The sequence below is a fragment of the Rhinolophus sinicus genome, linkage group LG02 (genome assembly GCF_036562045.2).
Source record: "Rhinolophus sinicus isolate RSC01 linkage group LG02, ASM3656204v1, whole genome shotgun sequence".
Classification (NCBI taxonomy): domain Eukaryota; kingdom Metazoa; phylum Chordata; class Mammalia; order Chiroptera; family Rhinolophidae; genus Rhinolophus; species Rhinolophus sinicus.
In genome coordinates this window covers 171781348-171803471 of record NC_133752.1, presented here as the reverse complement: position 1 = coordinate 171803471, position 22124 = coordinate 171781348, and the positions used below count along the sequence as shown (strand labels likewise).

The 22124-nt window shown below is 37.1% G+C and overlaps 1 protein-coding gene across 1 annotated transcript in view; it reads right to left on the bottom strand.

The window, feature by feature from the left end:
• Window positions 1-22124, bottom strand: part of GUCY2C (guanylate cyclase 2C) — a 69551-nt gene that overhangs the window by 27871 nt on the left and 19556 nt on the right. Inside the window, exons 9-12 of the mRNA XM_074325985.1 lie at window positions 13051-13136; window positions 10825-10936; window positions 4385-4472; window positions 1373-1478 (exon numbers count right to left, since the gene is read on the bottom strand). Coding sequence (XP_074182086.1) covers window positions 1373-1478; window positions 4385-4472; window positions 10825-10936; window positions 13051-13136 — 392 coding nt within the window. The remainder of the gene's footprint in view (window positions 1-1372; window positions 1479-4384; window positions 4473-10824; window positions 10937-13050; window positions 13137-22124) is intronic.

Genomic DNA, 22124 nt, shown 5'->3' with positions numbered 1-22124 from the left:
AACCATGGCTGGGCTTGGACAGAGGTGGACCACGCGGGAGCCCAGCTTGGTGTGTACTAGAGGTGGGGAGCATTCACTCCTTTTAAAGTTCTCCTTTCCCGTTTCTAGATAAAGTCAATTAGTCATTTAGTTCAACAAATTCTTCCTTGGGAAATCCAATAGTCTTATGGTCATTTACACCTTACTGTGAATTTCCAAAAGATCAACATCACCCTGACATTTACCTGTGATAGAAGTCTTTGTGAATAGCATGTTTATGTGTGAGGTCCAGAATGCAACAGGACGGTCACTTTAGAGCGTGAGGGCATTTCTGGAGGAAAGGAACCCTGAGTCCATGTACAGCTATGCGGGATCTGAGCCATTCGAGCGTAGCATGCAGGGACTGGTGCGGAGTGCCGAGAGCTGGCAGAGAGGCTCCGAGGGCAGCACTGACCCATGCTGCAATTTTACTTTTGCTGGTTTTAGGCAGGGAGGCATCTCAAGTCACACTGTCCTATCTTATTGTCTTGGCCCCACTAATTCCTTCATGTGGAGGTTCTGGGTGTCCATCTCCTCTTAGTATTCTTTGGTATAAAAACTTTGATAAGAATATGGTATATGGTAGATGTTAAAATCTTAGGCTTAATAATTAAACTAGGTTCAAATCACAGCCGTGTTCTTGAAATTCTAGCCCTGTCATCTCACAGGGTTCAGGGGAAGCTGAAAGGGGTCACTGCACCTGGCATATAAGAAGCACTCAGTAAGTGTGAACTCTTATAATTTGCAGTAATATTCCTCACTAGCTGTATGTGACCCTGTGCTGTTTCTTAACCCTTTGTCCTTCAGTTTTCTCATCAGCAAAGTTATGATGACAAAGGTCAACTCATGAATTCCTTGTGAGGAATAGACAAGACAACATACAGCGTTGACGGTGGCAAATGAAAGTGAGTTGCTATTACTGGCTGCTGCTGCTATTTCCTGGCTGAGGGAGAACGTGGGCAAATACCAGCAGCGGCCTCTTCTTCAGCAATGAGCAAGATAAGTCATAGGTCCTTGTATGGGTAGATCAGTAGCCAAGGTTTAGGGGAGCTCAAATGCCCTACCCATTCCTACATCCCTTCCGTGACAGATTCTCAGTGTTCTGTGCATTTCTCTTCTGGGCCAGATGCGAAGAGTGAGTGACACACCATACCTCAGCCTCCATTGAAGTGTTCTTTGGATCAATTAGGTGATACTTAGGGCAATAGAGAATCGAGGGAAAAACAGGAAGCTGAGAATTAGAAAACATGGGAGCCTTGGCACATTTCCTAGCACGCTACCAATGTCTTGTCAAATGCCTGGCAAGTTGCACCAGCTCTAGATAGAATTCTTCAACAGGTAAGGCATGCCTTACCTTCAGGCTAACATGGTTGGTCTCATTGGTCTCCAGAGGAAAGATATTTTCAGGAGGAATGTGAGACCATTTTTTCTGGCGACGTTCGTTTTCTTTTTTATATTTTCTGTGAAAGGAATAGAACCAGTCAATAGGTTTTTATTAGTGTTCATGCAATTCAGCTGGGAGAAATTTAGAACTCTGATATTCTCAAGTAGATATGTGGTGAGTAAGGCTAGTCCAATAGTGTAACTCTACGTTCTCCACTCTGCTGGGTGCTGGCAATTAGTGTACTTGCAAGGATTTCTGATGGCCTTTTATATTCTTTTTTTCCCTTTTTGTTTCACTTTCTCAGGTCCTTCACTAAGACAGTCAGTCCTTCATTGTAATAAAGAACTTGAACTGATGACTTGGAAAGAGTGAGTGAAAAAAAGAGGATAGAAAAATATTTTATACTAATAATCTTGACAGGCACAAATGTTCATTTTTAGACCACCAGAGAATACACCAGATTCCTAAATAAGTCAGTTCCTCTAATGCATCTGTGCCTTAAAATATATGTATAAAGGAAATACAAAAGCACAGAGAAATTGTAACAACATACATTCCATATTCTAAATGTCAAAATTTTGTAATTGTTTCCACCATAAAATAGGAATAAAGTAGAATTCTTGGGTTGTAGAAGATGCATACTTTCAAATTTACAGATATTGCCAAATTTCTTCCCCAAGTACCCTCCCATTATGAGAATTCCTGTTTCCTCCATATTCTTAACATTTGCTATTGTTAAACATGTTTTATACCATTATGATGTGTGTGAAATGGTATTTAATTGTTGCTTTGCACTTTATTTTCTTGATTACTAGAGAGATTATGTATCTTTTCAAATATTTTCTAGCTGTTTTATAGAATGTATAGAATTATATAGAATTGTCTATTCATAATTTTGCCTGTTTTTTTTCTACGGCACTGTCTTTTCCTTATTAACCAATATGAGTTCCTTATATAGGCTACAAAACAAATCTGTTGTCCTGTTATGTGTTAGAAATACCTTCTTCTAGTTTGTTTACTCTAACTTTGTGGTATATGTTATTATGGCCATGGTTATATTTTTTTCTTTTATGACTTTTTTATCTTGACTGAGAAATGCTTTCCAAACCTGAGATCATAAAGTCATTTTTTATTCATTTTATCTAAGTTTTGAAGTTTGGTTTTCACATTTAGGTCCTTATCTATTTAAAACTCCCTATGGAATGGACTTCATCGTTCTGCATAGTTTCAGGTAGGGTTTCAATTTCATTTTTTTCATGTTGAAAGTTTACTGCCCAACATCATTTCCCAAGTGACTTGTACTGTCACCTCTATCATATTCTAAGTTCTCATGTTTGCTTGTGTCTGCTTCTAGAATCTATTAATATATTCTTTTACATAGACCTATTTGCATGTCCAGGAGTGTGCCTTTGCTTGTGGTCATTTGACAAACCCCGACTCACCTTCTCAAGGTTATTCATGATGTCTTCCTTAAAGTCCCTTAAGCAGAAATGATTATTCTCTTTCTATGCTTCCATCTAACTGAGTAATCCTCTACTAAATACATATAAAATAGCTCATTATTGACCAATAATTATGACCCTAAAACCTGGAGGAAAGTAGGGTGACTGTTAAGGCCTTGAAGGCTCCCAGACTTTCATTTCTGTACCCCAGGAAACTCTTGGGACCTAACAGAGCCAACTGTCATTCATACTGAATTAGGGGATGCCATAAACTGTTCACTGCTTTTCTTATAGAGGCTGTTGTAACAGAAAACCATGAGAGTAACCTCTGTCTCCCAGAACTCCTCATGCTCTTGCCGTTAAGATGCCCTATCTCTACTTCCCATGCTTAGAGAATATGGAAAATGCCCATTTCCACCTGTAACTGTCTCTTACCTTGTGATTTATTCCATCTTGAGCTGATACCCATTCAGGCTTGGTTTCTAGGTCACATCTGTGACCTTACTATTGACTGGCTCTACTCTCCCCAAATTTTGGTTTCTGCTCACCCTCACCTAAATGGTCACTACACACCATAGATCATCTTCTATATTTCTAAGCATCACAGAATTACAAGAGCCTTTAGACTGAAGAGAATAACCTACTTCCTTTCCTGGAGAAAACTTTCACTGACATGCAACAGACTGGACACTCACTATGAGAAAGTATAGTGACATAGATCAAAGCATGTGACATATAGAGAAAATTGTTGTGTGGTTTGGTTAGGAAATGATCCTGATAATATAATAGGACAGAAAGTTCTGTGTGTGTAACATACACAGTTAGGATGTAGTGTGGTATTCATTAATTCATTTATATCTTCAACAAATACCTCTGAGTATACACTATGTTTCTGGCACTGTGCTAGACACTTCACATGTCCAAGTTGAGTAGAAGAATCATGGAACTGATGGTCAGGAGGCCTGAGTTCTAGTTTTGGCCCGACACACTACCTAGGGATGTGATTCTAGACCAGCCCTTTGGCTTTCGGGGCCTCTCTTTCCCCATGCTAATAGGAAGTTTGGAATAGATGATTTCTAAAGCCTCTTCCAGCATGAACATTGTGCAATATAGAGACTTTGAAATTTCCCACAATATACCAATAAAGCAGCAAAAATAACTATTTCCACTTATAAAATAACTGTTATATGGTAGTCGGTATACATACCTTATTTCAACTCCTTACAACAGTCCAGATGACGATAATAAAGCCAAGTAACATGCTTAAGTTGCTAAGTAATAAGCTTAAGACCACACAGCTGAAAGTCCCAGAACTGAGATTTGAGTTCAGGTGTCTCTGATTCCAAAGCTCTAATCTATCCGCCCAATAATACTCTGTCCTTGATATCATCTTTGATGTAGAATGCCTTCATGAGCTTAGAGCTGTCTAGAAGCCTCTTGGTGAACACACGTTATCATCTACAGACATTAGACCTCTCTCTCTCTCCCTCTCCCCAACTCTGAATGATGAGCACAGCAGGACACAGGGGGTGATAGGTACCTCAACACCAGGAGAGCAATGACCAGGAGCAGGACCATAGTTCCCGCGAGAGTAAAGACAGCGATCATCAGGATTGGAGGTCCTGTTTCTGAAAAGACAGTGAAAAATGCATTAGTAAGGATCTTTGAAAAGAGATTAAAAGCATTTCAAAGACTGTAGTTATATAATGTAATTTGAGGAAGGGGAAAGGGAGAGACTTCTTAAATTTTTTTCTCCGTCATTCGTCTCTTCATTGAAAATATAGGTCCTATGTCCTTGGTCTCTGAAGAAAACTGTGTGGAAAGTGCCCAGGGGAAGTGGTTTAATTTCAGCTATTCTTATAGTCTGTATGTCTCATTTCTTTCTTATGGGAATTGTCCAATGTTACAAGACATTAAATAGCTTTCAGCACACAAATAATTTTGGTGGTGGAAGCCTACCAGGTATCCTTGAAACCAATATACCTAAGGTGAATTCAAAGAGGAAGAAAGAGACAAGCATTTTTTAAAACAGAGCACAGATCAGAAGAAAAATAAGTCAGATTGGAATGCTAAATTACAGTGTTGCCTGCGGGTCCTTTTCAAGCTCTACTAGGTCATTGTGGGAAGTCAATGAAGAATGTAAGTGATTTTATTTATTAGAATACTGGTACGTGGGTGCAGTTTTGTAGATGGGGTACTTTGAGAGGCTTACAGAAGAGTAAGTGGAATCCAGGAAAATGTGGATCCAACCCAAAGAAATACTGAAGCAGAATCTGAGTATGCAGAGGAATAATCCTAGATTGAGAAGGACAACAACACTACGAGAAACTCATGGTTCATTTAAGCCACAGTGGGTCTCTATTCGACTAGGAAGTTAGTGGGCTCAAGAAGAAAAAATGGAATGAATTCCAAGCAATAGAGTGTGTAAGAAGCTGGATGATAATAGCAATTTGGTAAAAGAGACATGTTTCTTCTTATAGAAAAAAATAAGAGATCCAAACAAAAACTCTAGGGGAAAATGTTCAAGGAAGGCATAGTCTAAAAATGAAACAAAGTACAATTTTGCCTGATTTTGAGAATTTGGAGTTTTTTAAAAAAAGTTCTTTGCTCTTTTTGTGGTGTGTGTGGTACAAAGGGATGTTAGAGTTATATAGAAAAAAGTGTTATCATGGCATGCTATTGAGCTTCATACAAATAATAATAGTGAAAATATTTATTAGTTTCCAACTGACAGAATCAACTTATAGGTAAATGACAGAGAGCTTCATTATGGTTACTAAACATATATTATCAGCCCTGACCAAAAAAAAAAAAAAAGAATTTGGGAGTTAGGAAGGAGTTAGAAGAAAGGATAGGGACACTAACATCTTCATCTTACAAAGTTGGGAAGCAAGAAGTTTCATATACAGTTGATAGAACAACACTAGACTCTCATACATATTAATTAATTAAGATTACAAAGGTACCCAATGAATGTACTGACAAAAAGAGATAACTAAATTAAAAAGAAGTTAGAGAAAAGTAGCATTAGAGAAGATGAACTAAATTTCCATTTAACAATGCAAAAAATAAACAGATAACTTCTAAAGCTTATAAATCAAGAAATGTACACACACCATTTAGAAATATGCGAAGAACTGACTGAGAGACTAGGGATTCACAGAGGCATAATAGAAAATATTCACTTTCCATTATGAATATTTCCACCATTGGATTTTAAATCATGTGCATGAATTTTTCTTCACTAAAAATATAATTAATAAAGGTGTCTCTGGAGAGACGAGAGATTTCAGGACCTCCTTATTCAAGTAGCATCTCTGGGTAAAAAGGTGAAGGGATTAAGAAGTACAAATTGGTAGTTACAAAATAGTCATCGGGATGTGAAGTACAGCATAGGGAACATAGTCAGTCATATTGTAATGACTATGTATGGTGTCAGAAGTGTACTAGACTTACCAAGGTGATCACTTCGTAAGTTATATAAATGTCTAATCACTCTGTTGTACAGCTGAAATTAATATAATATTGTATGTCAATTGTAATTGAAAGATAAACAAATTATTTAAAAAATAAGAAGATTTAAATCAATTTTTAATCTAGCATTTTTTATTGTTTTAGAAGGAATGTGATTCAGGATATTTAGCTCAACATGTTCTTGGCAATGGAGTTTGAGCAATATTCCCTTTAAGGGATTCCTAAAAGCAGAAACTATATATGAGTACGAACACATATCGCATCTAACACAATGCTGGGCACATCATAGTAGCTAGTCAACTGTCCGCAAGGTGTCTCCCCTCTCCCTTCTTCCTTCATCCTTCATGTCGGAATCACCCTTCACTCTCAGACTAATTCATTTAACAAATATTTATTAAACACCTGCCTTTACCATGATACTAAGTGCTGGAAGGTTCAGGTAAGATAATATTTCCTCCTGAAAGCCAAAACAAAAAAACAACAACACAAAAAGCATAGCACCTCAACACCTAACACTGTTCTCTCTCATGGCACCAAAATATAGACCCTTGAGGGCTTGGTCCATGTCTTACTTGTTCATCCTGGTATCTTTAGCATCCAGCAGAAGACCTCGTCCCTGGTAATGTATCAATAAATAATGGTGGAATAAATAAATGATTGAAAAAAAAAAATTGGCCCTGCTAATGTCACTGTCTGAGAAGAGGTAAGGAAAAAATGCCCAAATGTGTAAATAAGTTTATATTAAAAAACAACAACAAAAGACTCTTATGCCTTTAGACTTATCTCACACGTCACATGTATTTTTAAACTGTATTTATTTCATCACATTATGTCCTTCTAATGAACTAACTTTTTTTTTTTTTTGAGTTAGAGGGTTTGGCTTGGGGTTAATATTGTAGCACCTTTCTATTAGGGGTTAATTGGAAGGATTGATGCTTTGCTAACATATGACTTTGCCTCTGCTTAGTATCATGTTTTTGGTAAGGGGAAACTTGTAACAGTGAAAGCATGAGCTCTGGATTTCTAGTCTCATCAGGACAGAAACAAATTATTAGTAACTTGGAGTTAATAGCATTAATAGCATCGTGGGCACATCTGACTTTAGTCAATTCTGTTTATTACTATAATCACCATTTCCATCACCACCACCATTACCACTACCTCCACTCTCATATCCCCAACCCCACACAGAAAACAAAAGTGAGTGTAAGAAATGCAGTTTCAACAAGGTAGGTGATTCTACTCATTCATCTCCTAAAATTACACATCCCCTGGACTAGAACATGAATTGGAGGGAATATGGGGGACTCCTATCTGTGGGTCCTCAGCCCATCTCATTTCCTGTCTGCTTCCCACAGTGTAAACATCTCACTACTCTAAATATAATTATGGTATTTAAGTATACCATATACTATATAATATAGTAATTCTGAATTCAACATACTTTTTAGTTTTGCTTATTAGATAAGTCACAGGCTCACATTAGTTCTAAGGCTAAGCTTCTGCTGCCTTCTGGTGGCTGCTGTAGTTATCACATTCTATTTAATGTAATTCACAGTGAATGCAGACTGAGTGTATAACCCCAAGGTCATATGACATGATACTTAGAAAGAAACTTGGGATCAGTTAACAAATCTACTGAATTAAAAGAGGAAGATACTCCTACTTAAAGAAGTAAATTGATTAAAATTAACACTGCATAGATTAGTGTTGACTTCCTTCCTTCCTTCCTTCTTTCCTTCCTTCCTTCCCCTTCCTTCCTTCCTTCGTTCCTTCTCTTCTTTCCTTCTTTCCTTCCTTTCTTCCCTGCCTCCCTCCCTCCCCCCCCTCCCTCCCTCCCTCCCTTCCTTCCTTCCTTCCTTCCTTCCAAGGCACTGTGTTGGGACAAGAAAATATAAGTAAAGAATGGAACGCACACACATAGTATATGGTATAAAAAGATGTGTAAACAAGTAAGTGGGATATAAGTACTGCGCTAGAAGTCTGGTAGGATAAGGGCAAGCTCAATAATCTCCTGCGAGTCTAAGAAAAAGCTTAGGAAAGGTGAACTCTGAGTTAAATACTGAGAGTGAGTGGTTGTTTAGCTGTTGCATGGGAGTGTGGTAAATTTTAGTCAGAGGGAGGAGCATCAATAAGAATACAGGGCATGAAGTTGCAGGTACCTTACTTTAAGAAAGTAGGAGGAAGTTGAGAGAGTGGGGAAGGGGTTTCAGGTAAGATGAAAAGGCTTGAGATGTGGAAGATTATGGATGTTTTGTGCTATAATAAGTCACTTGCACTTTATTCTGTAGGAAAATTGGTGCTGTCAAATGAAGTGTTAACAACAGTGTGGAAATCTGAATGGGATCATACTGTCATTCTGGTGGCAGTGCTGGGGGGATTGGAGGTGTGCTGGAGGCAGGACTGAAGCAGGAAGTCAGCTGGATGCTATTATAACCCAGAAAGCAGAGGATGAAGGCTTGGATGGGAACAGGAACCAAATCTGTGTTGTCCATTGCTGTCCCAGGTGCTTAGAATCTCACCTGGCACTAGGTAAATCTTTGCTGAATTAATGAAAAGATGGACGGTGTAATCTCCAGATGAAAGTTTGTTACTCAGTTGGCAGTTGGGTACACAGATAAAAGGCCAAATGTGACTATCTTATTTGCATACTATTTGAAAGATTGAGTTACTTTATTTGTAAAGTTTAAAACTAAATGTAGTAACAGTTGAGTAATGAAAAGCTTTGGGTAACTGAATTTTCTAGTTAACTGAAGATGAAGTGAAATTGTCCAGGATGATGCAATGCTCCTGTCATATATAATAAGAATATTTAATGTGATCTCTTTTAGGTAAATAATGAGAACTCTCTCAAAAATTACTTTTTGAGAAGTTTAGTGCTTACAAAGCACAGACCTTCTATTCAATAACCAAAATATCTTAAACCTCTTAAAGAAACAGATTAAAAATCCAAACCCAATATTGTCACTGAGAGTGGTAATTAAGGAGAAAGAAAAAATAATTCTAACTAAAAAAGTTACAAAAGGAAGAAGTAGAAAGTTGCTGAAGTCTGTGAGAAAGGAGATATATTTCAGAAGTCAAGTTTGGTGTGAAACCTAGGGAGCTTGAAGATTGTTCCAGAAATATAAAAAAAGTTTGCTATAGAAAAGAAATCAACTTTAAAAAGCAATGCTAACAGTAAATCTGAAGTCAGTTCAGGACTGCTTATAGTTTAGAAGAATGGGATCCTCACTTCCCATCTCCCTCTTTGCTTCAGTCAACTGCTCATGCTTATTGGATAAAAACACAGGGATCATTTTGAACCAAATTTGACTCATGGAGCTCACTATGACTGGAAACCTACTTACAGCTTTAACACAAGCAAACTCATCAAACTAGAACTGTTTTCTTTAAGTCAGATCAATATTTCAAAGTTGCTGTCTGTAGAGCAGGGCTGTGATAGAAATATTTCTAGTTTATAATTTTTAATATTTTTAAATGGTAAATTAATACAGAGTCACTATGGAAAATTTGGAAAATTAAGAAAAATATAAAAACCAAAAAAATCCTCTAGGATCCTATCACTCAGAGGCAAATACTATTAGCATGTTAGCATATTTTCTACAGTCTTTTTTCTATATATTGTTTTGCAAAGTTAGATTCTTAAATTAAAAAGCTGTATTTTCTTATTACTTTACAATATAAGTCTTTTTCCCTCTTTGTAAATAATTGTTTTTCATTGGTTGTGTGATGCTTCATTTATGATTATAATATTCTAAGTCATTCTACTAAGGGTTTTTCCACTTTTTTTTCTTTTTTCCATCTTTGGGCATAAATACTTGTCCAAATTAAAAAATAGATTAGTTAACATGGAATTACTTACTGTTCACTCCTTGACCAAGCCTGTCAAAGACAGACTGTCCTGAGACCGTGTTGCCCAGGACACACTTGGCTGGCCCTGTCAGTAATGGCCAATGTTGTACTGTAGCCTGCATGGGTGAACGCCTGGTCCTATTAGGGCTTTCCATGACATGATAGTACCTCATCTTAAATAGGTGGATAGCCATCATTATAACCCACGTATGTGTCCTATGAGGGGATGGGGGAGACTTCAGAGGCCATGCTTATTGACCACCCCTCAGCCTGATGACATCAAGTATTCCTTGCTGAAATATGTATTCTTTGAGTTGATTGCAATAGTGTGTACATGGAGTAAAAATCTATGTCGCTGTGTTCCTTTTGCCAATTGTCAAACCTAGCTTTCTACAGGATAATTTATGTCAAAAGGTCAGTAGGATACATATTAAAGATAGGTATAACTAAAGTTCGAATAGAAATATTTTCAGTGTTGGATCAGAACTATAATATCATTTGTTGTGCAGGGAAATCCTCATTTACAAACCTGGCAAATATAATTCAGACAATAAGCAAAACAAAAAACTCAGGCTCATTGCATAAACTATAGAATTTACTCTCCTTATCAGAAAAACAATTTTAAGCAAAGAAAATTCACTACGGATATCTTACCCTGGCCTGGAATATCGTTAGGAAGTTTTTGGTTGTTCCAGATGAATGTGGGGTTCATAGCCACAGAAATAGTCTCATTCTTGCGGGTGTCATAGGCCAAAAGATACTGGTACTGTGTTCGGGCATGAAAAAGAAGGACGAACAGAAAAAGACATTTTAGAACAAGTTCTGATGAAGCTGACTGTCCTGTCCAATGACATTTGAATTTCACAGTAATAGTTCTCAGTGCCACAAGATAATGTTAACCAGCCAGAGAGCTAATTAGGATCCATTTATTGCTTTGCAGAACAAATGTGAATGTAAGCTCCATGTGAGTCAATTAGTTTTCTGTCTTTTTTTATGACCATACAGTATGCCTGTCCAACACCTATTCTTTGGGTCTTTTGAGAACTGGTTCAAGTCTTTCATTTTGCAAAGGTTAAAATCGAGGCCAAGGAAAATTAAATGACTAGCTCCAAGTCACATGACGAGTGAAGCACCAATGTCTGCCATTATACTAAGTTGCTATTGAAAACAATGTCTTGAGAAAATGTGCTACAGCTAAAATCCATTATCCATTTTTATACTTATCAAGGGGCTGTAATATAATTCTACATTTCTTAAGGTGTATCAATTACATAATTTTCGAATCTCTTCTATCACTTTCTTCTAATGTGCTTTCTTATACATGACATTAGGTTTTTAAGATAAAAGGCTTCTTTTTTAAGTAATCTACCAATGGGAATATTACTATATCCTTAAATTGCTGCTGCATGTAATGAATCAGCATTATAAAAGACATCTGAGAAATAACCATCCTTCTAAATTTACCATCATTCCTTCAAAACATTCTGGACAAAAGTTTTACATCCTCAAAAGTACACTCTTAACTTGAGAGCAGAATCTATAATTGCATATAATGAAAGGAAATTTGCTATATATTAGGGTATGGTACATTGACTCTCTACTGAGACTTACTCTGGAAACAATAATTTATCTATGGCCATATGTTTTGAAAATTAATACCTGATTTCCCCATATACGCATATTATACAGTACAGTTAGTGACATTAGATTATTGAGAAATTCAACTAGATTTTCCTTCAAAAAAGTAAATGCACAGAACAACATTTTTTTTGTTTTGAAGAACAGTCATGAGGCTGACCTAGGATCTTACCACAGGTGTCTGCCTTTCATCCCAGGTGCAAATAACTTAGAAGGGAATGTAGTTACTTTGTTGTTGCTGCTAGTAACTAAAGCATGGAGGGGATCTTATTTTAAGGTATTCCCATGGACTGTATGCTAAATATAGCATTATGTTAAAGGTCCAGTATAGTAACTGAATTTTTTGGATTATGTTTCTGAAATGCTGCACCTGAATTTCTGGTTTAACTTTCTCAATCTGGGCATTTTTCTCTACCTTTCCATATTTTCCACTACAGTTATCTTTTACAAAGCTGGATCAATATATATATTCAATATATGATTAAGAATGTCATAATGCTCACACTGCAAAATCACATTAAAATGAATAACTTTTTGTCTTAGATTTCTAGTTATGTCAGGACCCAACCCCATAAATACAAAAGCCTTCTACTGATCATTTGATTGGCTATAATAGTGGCTTTCGTAGTTTGTGATAGGTACAACTTTGGGTGACATAAAGACAGATGTTTTGTTTTAAAATGAAATGCTGATCAACTATATGCCAGATAAGAAGCTAAGCACTGGAGACATGTAGAGGTAAGACTCACTCCTTTTCTTTAAAGAACCTACTTTGTAAGTGAGGAGAAAAGACATATTAATGTGCATAAAAGCATAACATTATAGGGCTGTTTATATGTGCCACAGGATTACAACTACGGTAATGATTTTCGTGTGAGTTCAGATGGAGAGAACAGGGAATGTTTCATTGAAAATTTTAGTTGTGGAAATGAATAAACAATTTTTAGGAGAGAAGTGTCATCTTATCATTGGTACCCCATCGATAATCTGGTCTTCATATGAATGTATCCTAGAGGGTATTTTTTTAAATATAGTAAATAGAGCGATATTCTGAATAAAAATTCCATGGGTCAAAATGTTTAAGGAATACTGCCCCAAGTGGGACATAATTGTGAATCTGAAGTAAACTAACTTCCAGTTTCTAAACATAATTTATCTAATTCCTTCACTATTACTAGCCTCCCAATTATCCCTCCACATTCAGTCACTTCACCCCAAGTTCCTGATAAGAAGTCGACATACTTTTTTGGTCTTCACATCGGTATACAGAAGGACCATAGTGTTGTCAATATCCCCACAGTCATCCAAAGTCACAGAACCCGCATACCCTAGAGCAAAATCAGAAAGAGTTAGAGGCCTTTGTTAACTTCTTGACTGAAAGACCAGTTAGATCCTGATACAGGACATAAAATAGGTTCAAAATGCTTTATTTTACTGAAAAAGTATTGACCTAAATGATCTAATCTGAGGGTATCTGGATTGGTTCTTGGCCCTGAGATCTCTGAAGGAGATATTTATGAGAGATGTTATTTAGTGAAAAGGAAAAATCTTTTTCATTGCATTTACGGTGGCACTAAATGCACTCAGTCAACCCCTGATTATTAGTGAGAAGTTTTTGCTAAGAATATTTATTAAACTATTATCACAATGTGTATGTCACTGTATAATATAACTTAGATTGTAAGAAGATCAACATCCCTTCACTACTGCTTACTGACTGTGAAGACATTGAGAAAATTACTTAAGTTTTCTGTGTCTTAGTTTCTCATCTATGAAATAATAGCAGTATGGGATAAACCTATGATATGGCTGTTTAGGTAAAAAAAAAAAAAAAAAAGGATCAACTATAAGCAATTTCATATGGTTCAACAGAATAGCTAATATTTATTTTGTGTTTACTATACCAGGCTCTATGCTAACTGCTTTATATGCATTTATCATTTTATTCTTCTTGAAATACCATGATACAGAAGCTATTATCTCCATTTTATTGATGAGAAATCTGAGGCTGAGATTTAAATAACTTGCTCCAGCTTGTACAGCTAGTAGGTGGCTAAACTAGGACATAAACAAATGTCTCCTGGCTCTGAGCCTGTGTGAATGGCCATTAAGATGCTTGACCATGATTACGGATATGATAAAATTAAGAACGCACATAAGGGGATTCTGAGAAGATGGTACAGTAGGAAGCACCAGAAATCTGTCTCCTCACTTAGACACTCATTGCACTGGCAGAATCTGTCTGATGTAAATATTCTGGAACTCTGAGTTCTACTGAACTCTTGCGACTTCAAGGGGGAAGGCTTAGATGGTCAATTGTGATTCATTTTGGTCCATTTCAGCTCTTAGCAGAGCAGCAGCTACTTATTCCTCCACGCCTCAGTCCTGTGGCAGACAGCTGTGCAGGTGTTCCTGGAGCAGATCGCACACAGCTTGCAGGAACCAGGGTGAACAAAAAAGAAAGACCCTGTCCTCCAGATATTGGAGATCTGTGTGCTCTGATTGCTGATTGTTACTAATGATCACAGAGGTGCAGACAAAGACATGGCAGCCATTGTTGTTGTATCTGCGCCCCATTGTTGCAAACCCTATCTCCTCTGCTGATACGACTTTCAGGGGGTAAAGGGCTAATGCCCATTTTACCTCATTCATTTTTCTCTTTTACCTCTATGAGAGTCAGACATTGACAACAAGGACATTCAAGCAACTGCAAATATGGGGGAAATTAGAAAGTCCTGGAACATGCCCAGGGAGGCCAGAAGCTCAGAAAAGACCTGAGAAGGCCATATGTTTTATACCTTAGGCTGATCCTCAGCATAGAGACAGCCTACAACAATAAAAACAAAAACAGAAAAAACCATCAAACTCTGGGGAATGGGAAATTCCCCAGGGGAGAATGGGGAATTTCCCAGGGAAGAATTTCTTATTCCTCATGTGATTTCCAGAATTACCACATTATTATATTCAACGTCCAATTTTCAACAACAAACAAAAATTACAAAGCATACAGAGAAACAGGAAAGTATGGCCCATTCAAAAGAAAAAATGACGTAACAGAAACTGTCCCTGAAAAAGACCTGATGGTGGATCTATTAGACAAAGGCTTTAAAGCTACCATCTTATCCTCACGACAAGTGAACCCAAAGTTCAATCCCTCACATTGATGTGCAATTATCAACCAAGGCTCAACTACAAGAGGACAGCACACACAACCCACACAAGGGACACAGCTGGAGCATGTGGCTTAGGTGACCAGAAAGACTGTGCCACTGAACCCCACAGCACACCTACTACATAAGGCCACCCTACTAAGACCAGAAGACATGCAGCCCTACCTAATACATAGAAACAAACACAGGGAGACAGCCAAAATGGGGAGACAAAGAAACATGTCCCAAATAAAAGAATAGAACAAAGCTCCAGAAAAAGAATGAAGCGAAATGGAGATAAGCAATCTAAGCAATCTATCAGACACAGAGTTCCAACCACGGTTTGTAAAAATGCTCAGTGATTTCAGGGAGAACTTCAACAGAGAGATAGGAAGCATAAAAATGGAGATGGAAACCATAAAAAAGAACCAGTTAGAAATAAAGAATACAATAATGGAAACAAAGAACATATTACAGGGAATCAACAGTAGATTAGATGAAGCAGAGGATCCAACCAGTGATGTGAAAGATTAGATAGCAAAAAATACCCAACCAGAAAAGCAAAAAGCAAAAAGAATCCAAAAATCTGAGGAGACTTTAAGGGGCCTCCAAGACAATATCAAGCATTCCAACATTCACATTAAAGGGGTACCAGAAGGAGAAGAGAGAGAGCAAGGAATTGAAAACTTATTTGAAGCAATAATGACAGAAAACTTCCCTAACCTGGTGAAGGAAATGGACATATAAGCCCAGGAAGCACAGAGAGTCCCAAACAAGATAAACCCAAAGAAGCCAACACCATCATAATTAAAATGACACGGTTTAAATACAAAGAGAGAATTTTAAAAACAGCAAGAGAAAAGCAGTTAGTTACCTATGAGGGAGCCCCCATAAGACTGTAAGCTGATTTCTCAACAGAAACTTTGCAGGCAAGAAGGCTGTGGCAGGAAATATTCAAAGTGATGTAAAGCAATGACATACAACCAAGATTGCTCCACCCAGCAAGGCTGTCACTTAGAATTGAAGGACAGATAAGGAGCTTCCCAGACAAGAAAAAGCTGATGGAGTTCATCACCATCAAACCAGTATTATAAGGAATCTTAGAGGGACTTCTTTAAGATGGGAGGGGGGTAAAGGATGGGTGAAAGTGAAAGGGATTAAGAAGTACACATGGGGTGTTATATAGCAGTCATGGGAACGTGGGTTATACCATAAGGGATATAGTCAATAATATTGTAATAACTAGGTATGGTGCCGGATAGGTACTAGCTCTATCACAGTGATAGATGGGAATGGGGTTCGGGTCAGGGTGAAATAGGTGAAGGCATTAAGAAATACAAATTGATAGTTAATACAGTATGGGGAATACAATCAATAATGTAAAGATCATCTAAGGTGCCAGATGGGCACTGGACTTATCGGGGGATCACGACATAGACTGTGTAGATGCCTGACTAATGCGCTATACACCTGAAGAGCTGAAGTAGAATAATATTGAATGTCAGCTATGACTAAATATATAAGTATATATAGTCACAGGATATGGAGTGCAACGTAGGGGAGATAGTCAATAGTATTGTAGCAGCTATAAAAGATGTCAGAGGGGTAGTAGCTTGGAGGGTGGGTTATCACTTTATGAGGGGTATAAATGTCTAACTATTACATTGCTTTGTACACCTGAAACTAATAAAAACATAAATTTAAAAAAACTACAATCTTAAAGATGTTCAAAGAACTAAAAGAAGACATGGATAAAGTCAAGAAAATGATGCATAAACAAAATGAAAATATAAAGAAAGAGAAAGAATATCTGAAAATAGAAACCAAAAAGAAATTCTGGAAATGAAAAGTACAATAGCTGAAATGAAAAATTCACTACATGGATTCAAAATCCGTGTAGAAGACCATGCAGAAGACTCAGCAAATATGAAGATAAGACAGAAGACCAGGCAGAAGACTCAGCAAATATGAAGATAAGACAATGGCAATTATTGAGTATGAGGAATGGAAACAAAAAAGATCGAAGAAAAGTGAACAGAACCTAAGGGACCTGTGGAACATCATCAAGCAGACTAACATATGCATTGTGGAAGTCCCAGGAGAAGAGAGAGAAAGGGGTAGAGAGAATATTGAAAGTAATAAATAATGTCCCAAAACTTCCCAAATTTGATCAAAGATGTGAATGGAAACATGCAAGAAGCTCAAGTAAGGTGAATTTCTTCAAGTAAGGTGAATTCAAAGAGACTCACACCAAGACATGTTATAATAAAACTGACAAAAGACAAAGTCAAAGAGGGAATTTTGAAAGCAGCACGAGAGAAGTGATTTGTCACATACTAAGACTACTCAATGAGATCGCTACCAGATTTCTCATTAGAAAATCTGTGAAACATACAGGCTCTGAATCTGGTGCAGGAAGAGCTTTGGAACTTCAAAAGTTCTCTGCATACCCACACGGACACTGCCCTGTGACCCAGGTGAACTATTAACAGAGGAGAAGCCCGTCTCCCAGGGAATCCCCCCATTGTGTGAGAAGCTGGAATAGAACAAAGAAAACATAGCACTACCGTGTGAGGGAGGGAAAAAAAAGGCTGCAGTCGGAGAGAAAATAAAACATTCTACCAACAAGTACTGGAAAACAAAAGAAAGACCTCTTCATATCAACCTGTTGCAGAAGCCACTCCTGTAGATGTCTAGGAAGAGAAATAATACATCAGTAATTGCCATGAATAACTAAGGCAGCAAGACAGCTCAGAAAGAAAGTGAAAAGTCTCCAGAAAAGGAACTTAAGGGTATGGAAATATGTGACTTACCTGACAGAGAATTCAAGATTGCAGTCCTGAAAAAACTCAACAAGATGCAAGAAAACACAGAAAGGCAGTTTCATGAACTCAGAGACACAATCAAAGCACAACATGAGCATTTTAAGAAAGAGATTGAAATTTTAAAAAAGAACCAAATAGAATTTCTGGAGATTAAGAACTCAATAGAAGAACTTAAGACTGAAATAACCAGCTTAGGTAGTAGAGTTGACCAGCTGGAGGAAAGAATCAGTGACATCAAAGATAGAAACCTGGAAATAACACGGATGGAAGAAGAAAGAGACTTGAGACTTAAAAGAAATGAAAGAACTCTACAAGAACTTTCTGACTCCATCAGAAAGAGCAATATAAGAATAATGGGCATACCAGAAGGAGAAGAAAGAGAGAAGGGAACAGAGAATATATTCAAACAAATTGTCGATGAGAACTTCCCAAACTTGTGGACAGAACTGGATCCTCGAATCCAAGAAGCAAATAGAATACCTAATTACCTCAACCCCAACAGGCCTTCTCCAAGGCACATTGTATTGAAGCTGTCTAAAATCAACGACAAAGAAAGAATCCTCAAGGCAGCCACGGAAAAGAAGACGGTTACCTACAAAGGAAAGCCCATTAGATTATCACCAGATTTTTCAGCAGAAACTCTACAAGTCAGGAGGGAGTGAAACCAAATATTCATACTATTGAAAGAGAGAAATCATGAGCCAACAATAATATATCCAGCAAAGATATCCTTTAGATATGAAGGAGGAATAAAGACCTTGCCAGACATACAGAAGCTGATTTTGTAATTTTCTAATATACAACCTGCACTACAAGAAATACTAAAGGAGTCTATTCGACCACCAACAGGGACAATTTGTGGCAACCAAAACATAAAAAGGGGGAGAGTAAAGGCCTGAACCAGAATATGGGAATGGAGAAAGTAAGTGTGCTGAAGAAAATGGAATACTCTAAATGTCAAACTTTCTTTTACACAAACCTAAGGGTAACCACTCAAAAATTCAGAACTGAAATATATACTGTAATAAAAGAAGAAACAGAGGGAAACATCATTGAATACCACCACACAGAAATAATACACAACAACAAAAAGGCAAAGAAACAATGGAGACACGGCCTTACCAGAGATAGAATGACAGGAAATCCTCACATATCAATAATCACCCTAAATGTAAATGGACTGAACTCACCAATAAAAAGGCACAGAGTAGCAGATTGGATCAAAAAACTAAACCCAACCATATGCTGTCTCCAAGAGATACATCTCAGCTCCAAGGACAAGCATAGACTCAAAGTGAAAGGGTGGAAATTGACACTCCAAACAAATGGTATCCAGAGAAAATCAGGTGTTGCCATACTGATATCAGATGAAACAGACTTCAGGGTGAAAAAGGTAACAAGAGACAAAGATGGACAGTTCATAATGGTAAAGGGGACAACAAGAAGACATATACAACAAGAAGACATAACAGTCATCAGTATTTATGCACCCAATCAGGGAGCACTGAAATATACCAAGCAACTACCAACAGAACTAAAGGGACAAATTGACCAACACACAATTATGCTAGGGGACTTAAATACATCATTGACAGCTATGGATAGATCATCCAAACAGAAAATAAATAATGAAATAGCAGCCCTACATGACACATTAGATGAAATGGACATAATTGACATATATAGAGCACTTCATCCTAAAACATCAGACTATACATTTTTCTCTAGTGTACATGGAACATTCTCAAGGATAGACCATATATTGGGACACAAAATCAGCCTCAGCAAATTTAAGAAGATTGAAATCATACCAAGCATATTCTCTGATCACAAGGCTTTGAAATTGGATATCAACTGCAAAAACACATCGGGAAAACACAAATACATGGAGATTAAACAACATACTTTTAAAGAATGACTGGGTCAAAGAAGAAGTTAGAGGAGAGATCAAAAGATACATAGAAACAAATGACAATGAAAATACATCCTACCAAAATTTTTGGGATGCAGCGAAAGCAGTTTTAAGAGGGAAATTTATCTCATTACAGGCCTATCTCAAGAAACAAGAAAACTCCCAAATAAATAACCTCATGTTACACCTTAAAGAACTAGAAAAAGAAGAACAAGTAAAACCCAAGGTCAGCAGAAGAAAGGAAATAACAAAAATTAGAGCAGAACTAAATGAAATAGAGAACAAAAAGACAATAGAAAAAATTAATGTGACAAAGAGCTGGTTCTTTGAAAAGATTAACAAAATTGACAAACCCTTGGCTAAACTCACTAAGATAAAAAGAGAGAAGACACAAATTAACAAAATCAGAAACGAAAGAGGGGAAGTTATCACAGACACCACAGAAATACAAAGGATCATCCAAGAATACTATGAGGGACTATCTGCCACCAAGTTCAATAACCTAGTACTATACTAGTACTAAGCTTGTACTATAGGGCTACAATAATCAAAACAGCATGGTACTGGCAGAAAAACAGACACATGGACCAATGGAATAGAATTGAGAACCCAGAAATAAAACCACATAAATATGGACAGATAATTTTTGACAAAGAAGCTAAAAACATACAATGGAGGAAAGACAGCCTCTTCAATAAATGGTGCTGGGAGAATTGGATAGCCACGTGCAAAAGAGTGAAACTGGACTGCTATTTGTCACCATGTACCAAAGTTAATTCAAAATGGATCAAAGACTTAAGCATAAGACCTGACACAATAAACATCATAGAAGAAAACATAGGTACTAAACTTATGGAGCTTGGGTTCAAAGAGCATTTTATGAATTTGACTCCAAAGGCAATGGAAGTAAAAGCTAAAATAAACGAATGGGACTATATGAAACTTAAAAGCTTCTGCATATTAAGAAACCATCGACAAAATAAAGAGACCACCAACTGAATGGGAGAAGATTTTTGCAAATAGTGCCTCCGATAAAGGGCTAATATCCAGAATATACAAGGAACTCATGCAACTCAACAACAAAAAAACAAACAACCCAATTGAAAAATGGGCAGAGGATTTGAAGAGACATTTCTCCAAAGAGGACATACAAATGGCAAGTAGACATATGAAAAAATGCTCAACATCACTAATCATCAGAGAAATGCAAATCAAAACCACAATGAGATATCACCTCACCCCAGTCAGAATGGCTATCATCAACAAGACAAATAGTAACAAGTGTTGGAGAGGCTGTGGAGAAAAAGGAACTCTCATACACTGTTGGTGGGAATGCAGACTGGTGCAGCCGTTATGGAAGGCAGTGTGGAGGTTCCTCAAAAAATTACGAATAGAATTACCATATGACCCAGCAATTCCTCTCCTGGGTATCTACCCAAAAAATCTGAAAACATTTATACATAAAGACACGTGTGCTCCAATGTTCATTGCAGCTTTGTTTACGGTGGCCAAGACATGGAAACAACCAAAATGTCCTTCGATAGATGAATGGATAAAGAAGTTGTGATATATATACACAATAGAATACTATTCGGCGGTAAGAAAAGATGATATAGGAACATTTGTGACAACATGGGTGGATCTTGAGAGTGTAATGCTGAGCGAAATAAGTCAGACAGAAAAAGCAGAGAACCATGTGGTTTCACTGATATGTGGTATATAAACCAAAAACAACAAAAGAACAAGACAAACAAATGAGAAACAGAAACTCATAGACACAGACAATAGTATAGTGGTTACCAGAGGGTAAGGGGGGTGGGGGGTGGGAGAAGAGGGTAAGGGGGATCAAATATATGGTGATGGAAGGAGAACTGACTCTGGGTGGTGAACACACAATGGGATTTATAGATGATGTAATACAGAATTGTACACCTGAAATCTATAATTTTACTAACAATTGTCACCCCAATAAATAAAAATAAAAAGAAATGAATATCTGAAGGCCAGAAGGCAGTGGGTTGATATATTCAAAATGCTAAAAGAAAAAAAGAAAAATTATCAAAAATGAATCTATGACATGTTATAACATGGAATGAACCTTGAGGTTGTTATACTAAGTAAAATAACGCAGTCACAAAAACAAAAATACTGTATGATTCCACTTACATGATGTATATAGAGTACTCAAAGTTATAGAGACAAAAGACAGCATGGTGGTTGCCAGGGTCTAGGGGTAGGGGAGAATGGGGAATTATTGTTTAATGGTATAGAATTTCAGTGTAAAAGATGAAAGGAGTTCTGGAGATGGATGGTGGTTGATAGTTGCACATGGTACAAATGAACTTAATGACACTAAACTACACCTAAAAATGCTTAAGATGGTACATTTTATATAATGTGTATATTACCTGGAAAAAAAATGGGGGGAAA